At 34.5% G+C, this 14,433-nt stretch overlaps 1 protein-coding gene across 1 annotated transcript; it reads right to left on the bottom strand.

Moving 5' to 3' along the window:
* LOC105334632 (polycystin-1-like protein 2) lies at positions 1-14,419 on the bottom strand. Its single transcript, XM_066066556.1, has 24 exons — positions 14,215-14,419; positions 13,965-14,111; positions 13,627-13,837; positions 10,892-13,501; positions 10,498-10,667; positions 10,232-10,402; positions 9,577-10,004; positions 9,161-9,487; positions 8,950-9,078; positions 8,716-8,818; positions 8,189-8,433; positions 7,818-8,057; positions 7,241-7,724; positions 5,903-6,066; positions 5,325-5,558; positions 5,035-5,208; positions 4,725-4,885; positions 3,758-4,616; positions 3,279-3,417; positions 2,757-2,983; positions 2,494-2,668; positions 1,653-2,333; positions 978-1,538; positions 1-733 (listed from the first exon to the last, which is right to left on the bottom strand). The coding sequence occupies exons 1-24, from the start codon at positions 14,408-14,410 to the stop codon at positions 519-521; spliced, it is 9,051 nt and encodes a 3,016-aa protein (XP_065922628.1). The 5' UTR covers positions 14,411-14,419; the 3' UTR covers positions 1-518.
* Between the last annotated feature and the right edge of the window lie 14 nt (positions 14,420-14,433).

Raw genomic sequence — 14,433 nt, 5'->3', positions numbered from 1 at the left:
ATTATAATGCTTTTCTTTCTTTCTTTTGTACAAGCAAACTTGTTGAAATACAGTAGAATATATCAGATAAACGATTGGGCTTTCATAACTGGATGTTCGGCATAAAAATATACATCTTTAACAGTTACAATGTATTAATACAATATAAACATCAAATTGCTATTTTTGACATAACATTAACATTGAGAGGTATGTAGGCGGGGGCTGCTTGGGCTATGAATTTTTAAATGTAAATTACTATAGTTGCATGCATAAATTAATACTAATGATAAAACATTTCACTATTTGATTGACAGTCGTTTATCGAATATACATATAACATTCACCTAAGCAGTCCTCGCTTTGCAACAAATGCGATCACAGACAAAGTTTAAAGTTAACCACTTAAAACTAAACTTGTAAAGTTTGTACAACTGAATCATTTTTAGAGCAATAATCATGAAGCAGTACTCCTCCTCATATTTATTCTAAACATCTCTTGAGGAAAAAGTAACCCGTTGCTCTTAAGATGGCTTAGCTTAATGAAAACTGATGGCCTGGTGTCTGACGGTCGGAAACAAACGCGTAAACAATATTTCCTTTGTGGTGTCGTCCATTGGTTTCATATCAGGAGGGGGATGGTGGATCTTCGCAGAGTTGCAACTACCAAGCTTTTCAAGTCTTTTGGAGATGTCGCGTAGTCTTTCTTCAATGTCTTCGGTCTTTTCTTTGTCCTTTGATCCATTATTGCCATCTAAACAGAAGAAAAAAAATCTACCTTATGCGTGTGTAAATCAAAGCATCAACGTATAAATATAATTGACATTTCAATTCTTGTAACTTAACATCCCATCAATATTAATAATGTAAGCATAACCAAACTTATTCTTAATTATAAACATTTTGATAGAATGGCATTAAATACTTTTAAACATTTCAAAAAATGTTTTAGCAAAGTGTCGATAATCAATGTATAAAATCAGACCATTTACACTCACCAAGCATATATTTCCTTTTCACTTCCGCGAAGATTTTATCGAAGTCAATGCCCACCCAATCTTTAAATCGGCACCAAATAAATGCAACGATTTCATGCTCATTGGATTGTTTGGAAACATCGGATTTGACAGCTGCGATCGATTCATTGAGGATTGTAACAAACATATTCAACAAAATAATCATGATGCATAGAATAAATGTGAAGAAGTAGATTGGTCCAAATACACGGTTCACTCTCTCTAAAGCCAGATAGTCAAAGTCTCCCAAAGAAAAGGCTAACAATGTTTCAAATGACTGGAACATGTTTCTGTATTCGGGCATCTTCGGTCCAAACATGATGTATCCCCAAGATGCAAAAGCAACAATCAAAATGGTTATAACCACAGAAAAAGCAGAAAGCTCTTTAGTGGAGTACTTCAAGGTTCCTGCTATCATCGACATCCTTTTATTGAATCGGAAAAGATGAAGTAGCTTGATGATAGATACAAATATCGTGAAAGCCATAAAATATCCAAAGACTTCATCCCACATGGCAACTTTTCGAAAGTTGTAAAATTTATCTGCAAGTAAAAATAACGCATGGCATAATTGATAATAAATCAAATTTCAGTGAAATTTATTACAATCACATTAAAACCATTTGAAAATATCATAGCTCAACCGTTTTTCATTACCTCTTAGCTTTTTAACAGACTGCATTGCAAGTTGTGTTATCATGTGTCGTACAATATACATCACAACAGACACTACTGCACATATCATGTTGAACAACTCAAGGCAATTCCAGAAACACTTGAAATACTTCTTCCTCTGTTGTCTTATAATTCTAACTTCCCTTACTATAAAATAAATTACAATGGCTAAGGTTGCAAGTTCACAAAGAACGACAAATACTCCATATCCACCTAGATAGGAAAATAACCGAAATGTTTTCACAGACTCCTTGATCAACATCTTCCCCATTGTTGGCATTTCGAAAGCAATAAAAACATTAGAAAACATGTTAACATAAGGGTTATATACGGTAAACTCGATAAAAATTGCTCTTGTGTACTGATTTATCCAGTTATTCAACATCAATCCATAGGCAATTTTCATCGCCCTGTCTCGGTCCCCAATCAAATCAGCGACGTATCCTCCCCCAGTATAAACTCCAAACTCTCCTGAAAAGGGGAGTCCCGCGTCATCAAAGAGTGATCGGTGCTTCCAAGGATAGTTTATAAGCATAGTGGAATTTTTAACTACTGGGGCGTTCCAGCCTTCGAGGTAAGTTGCATCGTCTTCCATAGTCACTGACCATTCTTGGCTACACGATTCAACAAACTTATACATCATTGGAACGGCTTTACATTCCTCTGAAATTTGAAGAAAAATTAGAATAATTTTAAGAATTTGTTATAATTAACGTTAAATCCTGTATGAAAGCGCTATTTAATGACCAGAAGTTGTATAAAACAAACGATTTACAAGAAATAATATGTACACTCTTTCTAAATTATAGGATAAATCGAAAACCTTGTCGAACGCGCTGTTGTCGAATCCGAACTGGACCAACCCGGTAGGCCACTCTGGTTGCTATCATTCGCTTTTCAGTATCATCCACAGACATATTGTTCCACTGTTTAGAAATATATAACCGTGGCAGCAATATTTCAAGTAACCACTTCCAAAAGTCAGGAACATGGTTTCGCTGTAAAAAGAAATGTGCAGAAGTTGTTGAGTATATTATTATAATGACAATTTTATAAAACCAGAAAAAGTCGTTTTCCATCACCTACAGTGTTTATTTTCTTGATATCGATGATATTATCAATAGCCTCTTTGACACTGTATGCTTTCTTGTCTCTGTTGTGACTGGCAACAAGCACAATCAAGGCGACAAACACAAAATAAAACGCAATCTCTCGAACAATATCGAACATGGCAATCTCTTTCATTCGTTTTTCTCTAGCCTCAGCCAACTTTTCTTTGTCTGGTGGTTCAATTTTCAACGCTGGCCTCTCAGCTGCAAAATAAATTGCCAAGAAACTTAATATGCAATACAAATTAAAAATATACCTTAATACTCCCATTATTCCATATGTATTAAATAGGTATCAAAATCATAACAATGCAATAAAATTATACTATTAAAAATAATTTGAATAAATGAACTCTTAGAGAACAATTTCTACAGATTAAAAAATTTCGGTTGATGGATAAAGCATGCAATCCCCCCCCCCCCCTTTAAAAAATATTCGTTTTTAAACCAAGATGTTTAATTAATTTCCTCAGTCTTGCGAGATACAAAGTATAAATACATTTGACAGGATTCTTGTACAACATTTCTTCATCCGGTAATAATTGATTTGTCATCTGAGAATCTTCACTAGTTTCAGTTTCTTCTTCAATATCTGGTCTCTTCAGGATAATCGACAAGAGCATAGCAACAATGATAATCTGCAAACAAAATTCCCAATACTTATTATTGTATCATAAATAATCTCAAAAATTAACATTGAAGTTGCTGAATAAACACATAATGATGCCTTTGCACATATTTTAACGATGGCGTTACGCAGATAACGAAATATCCATTAATGGTACCGAAAAATTACACATTGCACTCAAACGGTCTGTTACAGTACCATATGTTATTTTGTACTTTCCAATTTTGTTTTTGATAATGTAGAAAACTTAAAAAAGAAACTTACAACCATTAACAAGCTTAACTTACATCGTCCATATTTTGTGTGCATAAAATTTTTAACGAATAATTTTCACTCAGTTTTAACAATACCTTAAAAGGTTGGATCACTATAACTGACTCGAAGATAGACATCAAAATTGATGATAGCCAGCTCAAAGATTTTTCTTTTCCCCATTCAATACTGTACAAGAATGTGATGAAAGAGGACAAAAGTGCCGATATGTACACTAAAGAATATGACAAGTACACACAGGAATGTGGAAGCATGAATTTCTTGGTCTTTTTCTTTTGCGGCTTTGTCTGTGGATGACTTATAATTGCTATTTCATTACTTTTCTTCCTTTTTTCAATTAGGGCAGATTCAGAATGCATCGAGTAAGTACTATTAGCGCTGTCAGGACGCGTTGATGGTTTCTCAACAAAGTCCTCAAGTTTTGTGCTATCCGGTGGTGACCGTGGACGGAGCTTTATATGAGAAAGTGCTGCTAACGGTTGAACATTTTTACCCATGAACGCATTGGTGATTCGGTTCACTTTGGGTTTTGATTTTCGGAACAACTGGTCAATTATGATGTTGACGGGCAAAACTATCAGGCTGCTGACGAAACTTATATAAATTCCACTCAAGGAGAATTCAAAGGGTCCAAACGAGATGTATTCCTTGTTCTTAACTCTGTCTTCGGCTTGATAAAACATAGCGTTAACCATCATAGTTGTCATAACCAAAGATAAGATGCACGATAATCTTTGCACGCGTGTAAACGTGCTGCGATGAGGACGGCTAAACACAGAGATCCATAGGTGAGAATCAGTGAAGCTTTTCTTTGTTTTTGTCATAAACAGATTCTGAAAGTTGGTCATGTCTTCTTTGCTTGCGACCGGAAGTAGTCTGTCAATCATTCCATCGTCCTCTTCGACTGCCAACCAACGATTACATAGGAAACAGTATCTGTAAGTAACAAAATAAAATCCAGCATAAATTGAAAGCGACAAGCATGTTAATAAATCATAATATATAAATGACAATGAAAATGTTAATCATTTTAAAAGTACGTACGTTTCAGATGTTTGGAGATCAGTGACAATGACCTTGCTGAGATACCATCCTTGAAACTTTCCTTCCCCAGAATTGTCATGCCAAATTCTAATGAATGTTAATGGACCCAACCATTCAGAGGTAGAAAGGACAAAATTGTTAATGCTACCCCGACTGCAGGTCTGTTGAAAGTAAACACATTAAAATTGTTATAAATTAAATTGTTTTTCATAAAGGAGAAAGAAATCGAACAAAAACGGAAAATTCGACAGATTTTTTTGTGATTCAAGTCAATTCTATTGAGTAATAAATTAGGATAACAAATGTTCACTTTTATTCCTTTTTCGTCGATCAGCTCCCTAACACCTGTGTCGAATGAGTCACCCGCCAAAACAAAGCTTATTTTGGATTTCGTTCCAGCTCCTCGACGCATGCCCGTGCAGACAGTCAGCTGGTAGAAGAATTTGTCACTCACAACATTATCAGCCAGTGGTGCTATACCCCACTGAAGAGAAAACAATAACAAAATTAGTATCAGTGATGAAAAGGAAATTAATTATAAGTTTAACAAAATTTTGTTAAATAAAATATATTGAACTTTTTGGTATTTTGCATACATACCTTGATGACATCTCTTTTGTCTTTAAAACGAGCCCAAATCAATCCTATCATATACATTAAATACATGAAACAAAGCACCGCAAGAACTGCCCAGTTGTCTCTCAACTTCGCTTCAAAGTCGTTAAAAACTGTCATGAAGTTAATAGTATTTGGAGGAACGAAAAAATCGGATCCAAATGATGTCAAGTGATTGCAAAGGCATCTGGTGTAGTTGGAATTAGATAGGTAGCTTATCTGAAACAAAAAGTGTTATACTGTTGAAACAGTTTTGAATGTGTTAGTGTTCGATATATTTACTGCAAGTAATTTTGTTATGAATGGGTCCTCGTATGAGTGCAAGTTGAGTATTTTTATTAGAACGGGAATATGAATAACCGGTTTGATTGGTGTTTTATTTCAAGTGCTAACTAATTGAAAATTAGATTATTAGAAAAAATTAAAAAGCAGCATAAATTCTTTCCTATAAAATGGATTTAACTCATATCCTTTTTCGTCAACCGAAAAATAGTTCTAAAATAAAAGTTAGCAAACTCATTAAGATTACGTTACAATTTATTAATTTTCTTTTTAATAATTACCTGACATCCATTTGTCACCCATTGTTCAAGATGGATGTTCCAATAGAAACAACCAGAAGTTACAAAGCTGATGGTATAATTTAGAAGATCAGGTGGTGTTACAATTCCATAGTCAACGTAATAATCGTCATAATTGATATACTCCTCTTCATCTGTCTCATTGTCTGTTAAAAACAATTAAGTGGCTACTTAATTTTATTCACAACAATTTTATACAATTGTATACTGGTAAAAATTTCTAGCGCCCCACTTTCATTTTCTAAAATTATTTAGAAAACTAGTCTTTAACATTTTTTAACAGTTTTTAAGTCGTTGTCGCTATAGACTGCTGTTTAAAAAACTCAACTGTTCATCTCAAATTGTAATCGAGTAAGAAATTACTTGACAATGACCCTATCTGTTGAAAATCGTGGAGCGCGTGTTCGATAGGATTTTAGGATTTGTTTTTCAAAATGATTCGATCGATTCCCAGCCTTTAACTGCTTTTAAAAAACATAAAATAAATTTTATTTTATGATGTCCTAAACAATAAAAAATCTATTCTGAATATAAATTTTCATCAGAGATTACTGATTGTTTTTTTTTCAGACAACAATTAATCATTTTACGGTGTGACCGGAAATCCAATGAAACACCGCACAACACGCGCAACTGCGCAACATATTTAAGAACACATTAATGGCCTATACGGATGAGACGAGGTAAATCCAAGAGTGAGATTGTTTCTCAGCACTTAAATTTTGCAGAACTAGATGACAGAAACAAATGGAATAACCTTTCACAAAGGTTTTTTTTTGTTCAGTGGTGGTATTTCTTTGAAATGCTGTTATTAGCGCGAATGAGAAAATCACGTGGTATTAATGAAGTAAATTTTATATCGTAGGGTATCCGTGCTTTCTTGATTTTTTTCATAAAGTATTCAAATAAATTTAAATTGAGATTTTAAAAATGCTTTCTTATTTTTAATCCTTGGTACTAGTATTTAATCATTGTCATGGTCAACAAATTAGAATTAGGAACAGTGTAATGCAAACGCTTGCCTGGGGTGTTAGAGATTTTGTCTAGTACATATCCTAATCTGAGCAGTTTTAAATCGTAATCGATGAAGATGAGTTCCATTTTCAAATTTGTAATAAACTTCTTTACAGTAAATGCAGAAGTTCTTTTTTGCAGTGGAAAATTGATACAGTTTGAAAAAAATTTACGAAACGAGATATTTGTTTCATTTACGTTATGAAAAAATTATTTACTAAGGCTTCGCCACAAACATCAATTTTGCTTTCCAAAAGTCAGTGTCGTAGTTGTCGTAGGGTTATTTTTAAACTTAAAATGACTCACACACTGGCCTTACTCCCAGATAATATGCTCCAATGCCCTTTTCTTGAACAAACTCGGGAGGCAAAAATATGGTATGTTCCAGTTCTTCTTTTAGGTGAAGGTCAGGCACCTCATACGTCAACTTATGTGGAATTGTAAAGTTTGAATCATAACTTTGTAATGTTGGCTGTCTCCCTATCCCGAGATAACACTCTAGCTTAGTTTCCGGATCTTCCGGTTTTACGACAACGTGAACGGAGGACATGTTCGATCTAACTGTGAAGTAATGGTATGAAAGAGTCTCTTTTGATGTGAGAGGAAAATTTATTTGAGATATTTTAAGTTTTGAAGAGTCAACACTGATATCTATCGTAATGGTATCAGTGAGATTTTTCACTTCAATTTCTTTTCCTTCGTTGTCGTAAAGATTCAGAGTCAGGACTGGAGTATTGATAAACTTTGCTGAATAGTCCCATACGTAAGGATTTGTTTTAGAACTCAAAACCTGCAGAAAAAAAATTATGATTGATATAATTAATTGTTTATCATGGAAGATAAAGCAAGAAATATCAAAGCTTAATGGTTACCATTAACAAACCTTTGAGTCGACGAAAGAAGTATTTTCAGATAATATAGAATCCATTGTAGGCATTTGAAAGGATCCGGTCGTTGTGTCAAGATAAGTATTGTTCACATCACTGACTGTCAACCGTTCAGCTACCATAGTGAAAAGTTGGGACTCGAGAACGACTGGTGGCTCCCCTGGGACGCGATCCTGTATGATAGTCTTGTACACAACTTCCGCGACATCAAATACTTTAGATGCCAGCGCACGAACCTTAAATTCAATATTGGTTTTTACATATATCAGTAATGATGACTTTGAAAGGCAACAATACAGTTACAAATCACAGCAATGCAAGAATTATGAATTATATTAGCAACGAACTTTAGTTCACTGATACTAACTCTCTGCTTTGTTTCTTCTTTAACTTCCTCGGGTGATTTTGTTGCCGTTGGTGGTTTTGTTGTCCCATTAACTGTGGATGGTTTTTCAGTAGTTGTTGTTGTAGTTGTTATTGTTGTCGTTGCACTTACTTGATCAGAGCTACCTTCATCTCCCAATGATCCATCTTCCTCATTTATTTTCTGAATTTCTGCCAGTTCTTTTCCGGTTGCCGCTATTATGACGGAACTCAAAGTGGCCAGAATATCTGTAGCAATAATAAAAGTTACCAAAAACTATAAAATCAAATCATAATTTTATAATTTAATATAAAAAAACACCAAGCACATGTTTTCTTTTACCACGAATAAGCTGATTTAGAACATGCACATTAGTTCGCATTGGTTCAAATCTAAACGAAGTTATAATTAAAACGTGTATGCTAGAACTTGTCGGTATATGAACCTATTTTCCAAAAGCAGTGATTCATATAATACATATTTCGATTTCCTAAACAAAAATTTAAAAAAATCCATTTAACAATATCTACCTTCTGCTGCACTGTACGTCTGAACTGTAGAATCGGTTTGGGATTGACGAATAATTTTCTGGAACGAGTTAGCTACATCCGATATTGCATCCACCGCCAATTTCTGCAATCGGTGTAAAATGTAAATAACTGTTAAAGCCAAATAGGAAAAATATATTGAAGAAAGATAAATCAATATTCAGATTCAAAATGCCCTTAAAAAGATTCGTTTCAGCAGTTTAATTGAAATCTTACTTGTGACGTTTCCGATAACTCTGAGGATTCATGAGTGACAACCCTAAAACAAAGGGCCGTCTGTTGCAAAGAATCCAAGGTCAAGGATGATGTCTCATTAGAGAGCGTAGTTAGGAGCGATTCACGTAACTATACAGAAAATATAGATTTATTTAATTATTAGTTATGTATATTTCTGATAAATCAACCTTCTAATATTTCAATTATTTACTTTTATTCTTTTTTGCTTCTCTTCTTCTTCCTTTCTTAGTCTTTCTGCCTCAACTTCAGCTGGATCCAAAGTTGTTCCCACAAAGTAAGTGGAAAGGGATTCTCTTGTTGTTGGCAATTGTGTTATTGGGGTTGTTACTTTGCCTGTTGTTGACTTCTTTGTGGTGCTCGACACAGTTGGCATAAATGTTGTAAAATTGTCATATTCAGCAAAAGTTGATAAATCGGAAAGTGACGAGGAGGCTGACGGAACTGTAGTCGTAGTAGTTGTTGTTGTTGTGAGAACAGTATCGACATCTTTTATAACTGATGCCCTCGAAATTCCAATCTTAAAAATAATAAGCAGAAGTCAGTACCAAACATGATATATAAAATGATGAAATTGAATTGAAATGTTAATAATTGAAGAAAACCTACCTCTGTGGGAGATGTGTTTATTAACGATGCAATTGCAACAATGACTTGTTTGGCTTCCTGTGTTTTTCCAGAAGAAAGAAGTCCATTTAGAGTGCTATCTTGCCCTGATGAGAGAGTAATTAACTCATTGACGTCACTCTTTACTACTGGCTTTGACACCTTAACACTCAGCCACGTCTCTACGAACTCTCCAATAGGATTTGCTATTCGGATAACTACATCATGCAAGAAATCACTCTCTTCCGGCCCTAACGGAAACGTAGTATCAGGGGTGTAAGGATCCGTGCCATAGTACAAAAGCTGCGTATCCTGGCGACCTCGAAGCTTGGACCAGAATCTATAGAGTAACCCAGCTCCTTTGGTTTCCTCTTCCCCAGGATTTACCCAATCATTACAGCTTATAACAAACTCAGTTTCTAGAGCATATCCTGTAAAATTAAAAAAAATTGCTCTAGAAAAAAGATACGTAATTTTCATTAAGAACATTTGGATTTTTCTATGCGTACAACTGTTGTTTTCAAACAAAGACCAGTCTACATGGTTCTATTTTAATTTGCAAGTACCGTATATAAGATGCATATAATATATTATAGATCTTTTTAATTCTCTTTCTCAAACATAATCTGACCGCTTCATAGATATACATTATCATTACCTGAACTTGGATTTATACCACATGTTCCTCCATATGGGGGAAGATTGGTAATGAATTCGTATTCCGTAAAACTGCCAGAGTAACCATAAATATTTGCAGCCAGCCTTAATCGATATGTTTTCCCACCAGTCAAAGTGGAAGATTCAAACACAAGAACGGATGATGTTGTGTCTACAAAATAAAATATAATGGGACTCTATTTCAAACAAATATTCATAAGTGATGGAAATACTAATTAATTGATACACAATAAACTTAAAACTCACCTGTAACTAAAAACGAGTCAAAATGAGGAACAATTTTGAACTCATCCATTTCCTCTATAAACAGCGACCATTCAAACTGCACCTTTTCAAAGAGATTACACGACAAGCACTTTCCTTGTACGCTGAAGGAGCTTGATGGATTCATTTTAGAGTTACAGTTTTCCACGCATCTAAAAATTTACCAGAGAGAAAACTATAGTTTATTGACAAATCAATTTTTAAAAATGAGTTTTGGTTAATTACTGCATGTAGAATGCAAAATAAAACTGCACATACGTTAGATGCATCATTTATGTCATATATTAATCTAATACTCTATCTTGTTTCATTTAATTGAATTTTATGATACCTTTACCTGAGATAGACGATTAATTACAATATGATATCTACTTACACAATCTGAATCAATGGCGGATCACCGTCAATGACCTCAACAGTTTGTTGAAATAACCCTTCTCTAGTGTCCTTCCTTACATAAACTTCGAATACATTTATTGAATGTGGTTCAAGAAGCAGTGTAGATATCTCAAAAGATCCCGATGAAGTTGGAAGTTTTCCTATACCTGTGCCAAAACAACCATCACGTCTCGTTTGATTTAAGGCCTCGTCTAAAGTTGGCAGGGTTATGTAGTTTAACGTTGGAGGATAAACCTCATTTTCCTGTCGACATCTCCATTCGAATGTAAAATTAGATGTTTTATCAGAGTCTGGATCTTTGGTCATCTGATGTGCGTCTAAAATCAATTTGGAGTCATATCCAATGTTTCTTGCAGTCCCACCAGAAATTCTCACAACCAATGGAGTTTTTGTGATATTAAGATACGTATAATGCTCGGAAAACATTCCAGGAATATCTTTCATTGAAACATTTAAACTAATGCTATACAGCCCTGGTTGAAATGTGTTTGGTTCGAATAAGATTTTAAAGTGATCGGTTGCATTGGTACTTATATTGTATGGACTGAAGACTCTGTCCAGATAGGTGTTTCCTTCCGTAATTTTAAAGAATTTCCAATGATATTCGGGACCTTTGGACGCTGGGCAGTTGATTTCTGCAGAACTTTCTAAATTTATCCATTCTGATCTAAACCTATTTACGGGTTCGTCTATCCGTTGCCCTCCTCCAATTATATGAACATTTGGATAAAAACAATTTGCGCCCGTTATAACACCAATGTCGTATATATGTTGGGTGGACACCAAATTAAATCCGAAAACATTTACATTGTGTGTTCCATTTGATCTGTACATATGCTGATGACGAATTTCGTTAGAAACATTCCACGGCTTATACACATACGCATTGAGCTTTGCCTTTTCTTCACAAAAGGTATCACCGTAAATAGTGCGAGGTTGGGAATCACCCATCTGCCAGACGTAGCATGGTTTTGTTCCAGGGTTTGACAACTTCAATAGAAACGTCATGACTTCATAAGCCTTTTTTGGCCCATCGTTACTTAAAGAATATGGATTAACAATTTCCTGCAGAGTTATATTAAAGTCTTTGTATGCAAAGAATATTCCATTGCTTGCATTAACAGAAATCAGATGGGTCCCAATATTTTTAAATTTGTATGTTACTTTTGCATCTTTAGTGACATACGCATTTTCAAGCCCAAACTTCCAAATGTACACGATTTCATTTCCACTGCTGACAGAGGAGTCGAAAATTACCGGGCGTTCTATTGGGAATATGTCACTATTTGATCCATATCCTTTATGTATAGTTTCCTTACTATCAGAAGTCATATAGTATTTTGATAATTTTAAACCCTTAATTTCTTCCAGGACTTTGACTTCAAGTGTTTTGATAACCGTCGAGACTTGATTGCTAACATTTAGATTAACTTTATATACTCCCATTAGCTGGTAGTAATTATCAACACTAACCGCGTGGTTCTTAACTAGGTTATTTGAAATTTTAACAATATCCTTCACACCGTTTCCTAAATCATATTGATATTCAATGTGTGATCCAACTCCGATATTAAAGGTAACATTAATCGCGCCACCAACAACAATAGATGTTTGACTTACTTCCAATGAAACATTCTCAATTTTTCTTTGAAAAGTCGTCCAAGTTGTAAAGGTTTGATTACCTAACCTGTTCATACACAAAACTTCGATATCTGCCAAACCGACATCGCTTTCATTTCGCCAGACAGTATGAATTTCTACGGGGCTGGTTTTCTTAATAAGAGTTATCATGTCTGATTGCTGATAAAACCCCTTTATGTATGTCTTGCATGTCATGCAACACGGCTCCAATCCATTTCCCGTAAACGATAACAACAATTTAAATTTGCCTTCTGGCAAATCAACAACACTTCCGGTCGACAAAATAAGGTCCCTGATTGGGGTTTCAACGTAAATTGTCAGTGATGCTGTCATTTCGGAATATGTGTTGAAGACTCGCACTGAGATATTATACACTCCACTGTTTGAGAAAACGGTTGGATAATAATTCGAATATGAGTTTCGTCTGTAATTTTGCAACGCAGATTGTAATTTATTTCCATCACCAAAACTTATAAATAAAGTCACATTGGAACCTTTCTGGAAACGTACAAACAAATACAAAGTTTTTAGAGGCTCGGTAACATTTGAACTACAATCAATTTCCAAACCTGACAGTTTTTCTTCGATATAAAATGTCTTCTCTATCACTTGGAAGGTTCTTTCGTTCGACACATTAACTCTGACTAATTTATTACCGACATCATAGTAATGATCAACAGTCAGTGGTACTGAAGATGAAAACAAAGACATCAGCGTTGGTTGTTCAAATCCATTTCCAAAGTTCCAAGATATTTTGACATTTTTTAGTGTCTCTTGTGTCCTGAGTTCAAATCTTTTCTGTCCATCGTAAGACAAATCTGTAGATGTGTAGGTCAGATTCAAATTTTTTATATCATTGACAACGTCAACGATAACTGTTGCCGTCTCTTTACTGATTTCGTTCACAGCCCACACAGACACGTTATATGTTCCTCTCGCTGTATATCTATAAAGTAAATTCATTAAACCACAAGAAAAATTCGTCTAAATATTTAGTCTTTTATTTTAAAAAATCGGTCGGAAATAATAAGAAAACATTATCACAATATTCACTTCCTATGTCATACTTACTTGTGACTGAATACAGTAACTGAGAGAAAAGTCAAAACATAGGTGTAAACAATTTGCTCGGTTGATCCGTCCCCGTATGAAATATTAAATGTCACGTGTGAGCCACGTGATAAGCGGATTGTGAAATAGGCATTTTCTGACACAAGGTAATGGGTGTTGTTGGTTTCCACAGACAGTCCTTGTATTGTGTCTTTATGTTGATCACTGATTGCTGTAAGGTTTTTAAAGAAATTTTATTTTAAAAAAACCTTGAATTTATCAGTATTTGAAAAAAAAAATTTGTACATGCATGAATGTTTAACTAACATTTACTTCATGTCAAAATCATGCACACATACCAGCACAGAGCCTGCCAGGTTTTAATGGGTCTTCTGAGATATCCAAATAACCCGGAAAACATGTGCAATTGTATTTTCCTGGTACATTTGTACAATTAGCATACGGTGAGCAATCATTCCAATTTTCGTCAAGACATTCATTTACATCTAAAATATTTTCATTAAATAAATTATCAAAAAAAATTCAATCAAACGTTTGACAAAAAAAAAATATTGTTTAATCGGATAGCAAAAAGTAAACAAACTTTACCAGTGAGATTGAGTTCAGATATTTGAATTGAATTCTCCATATATGCTGAAGTGGAGTTATAAGAAAATATATCTGCATCATCAGATGAGAGCGTCACCTCCGGTTCGTAAAACAGATTGCCAGACGACACAATGCTACCTGGTTCAAATTTGTGAAACGTAGATCCAAGAAACCCCTCGCTTATTGACGATTCCATTACTACTACTTGCGTCTATAAGT

Source organism: Magallana gigas, chromosome 7 (assembly GCF_963853765.1).
Source record: "Magallana gigas chromosome 7, xbMagGiga1.1, whole genome shotgun sequence".
NCBI lineage: Eukaryota > Metazoa > Mollusca > Bivalvia > Ostreida > Ostreidae > Magallana > Magallana gigas.
This window is presented reverse-complemented; position numbering and strand designations above follow the sequence as displayed.

What these genes read in the sequence shown, in the direction of transcription:
- LOC105334632 (XM_066066556.1), bottom strand. Translation starts at nt 14,410, where the DNA reads ATGGAATCGTCAATAAGCGAGGGGTTTCTTGGATCTACGTTTCACAAA. An exon ending in CCGCCATTGATTCAGATTGT is followed by an intron (nt 10,668 to 10,891) that starts GTAAGTAGATAT and finishes GTAAATTTTTAG; the next exon opens with ATGCGTGGAAAACTGTAACT. An exon ending in TGACTCGTTTTTAGTTACAG is followed by an intron (nt 10,403 to 10,497) that starts GTGAGTTTTAAG and finishes TTTATTTTGTAG; the next exon opens with ACACAACATCATCCGTTCTT.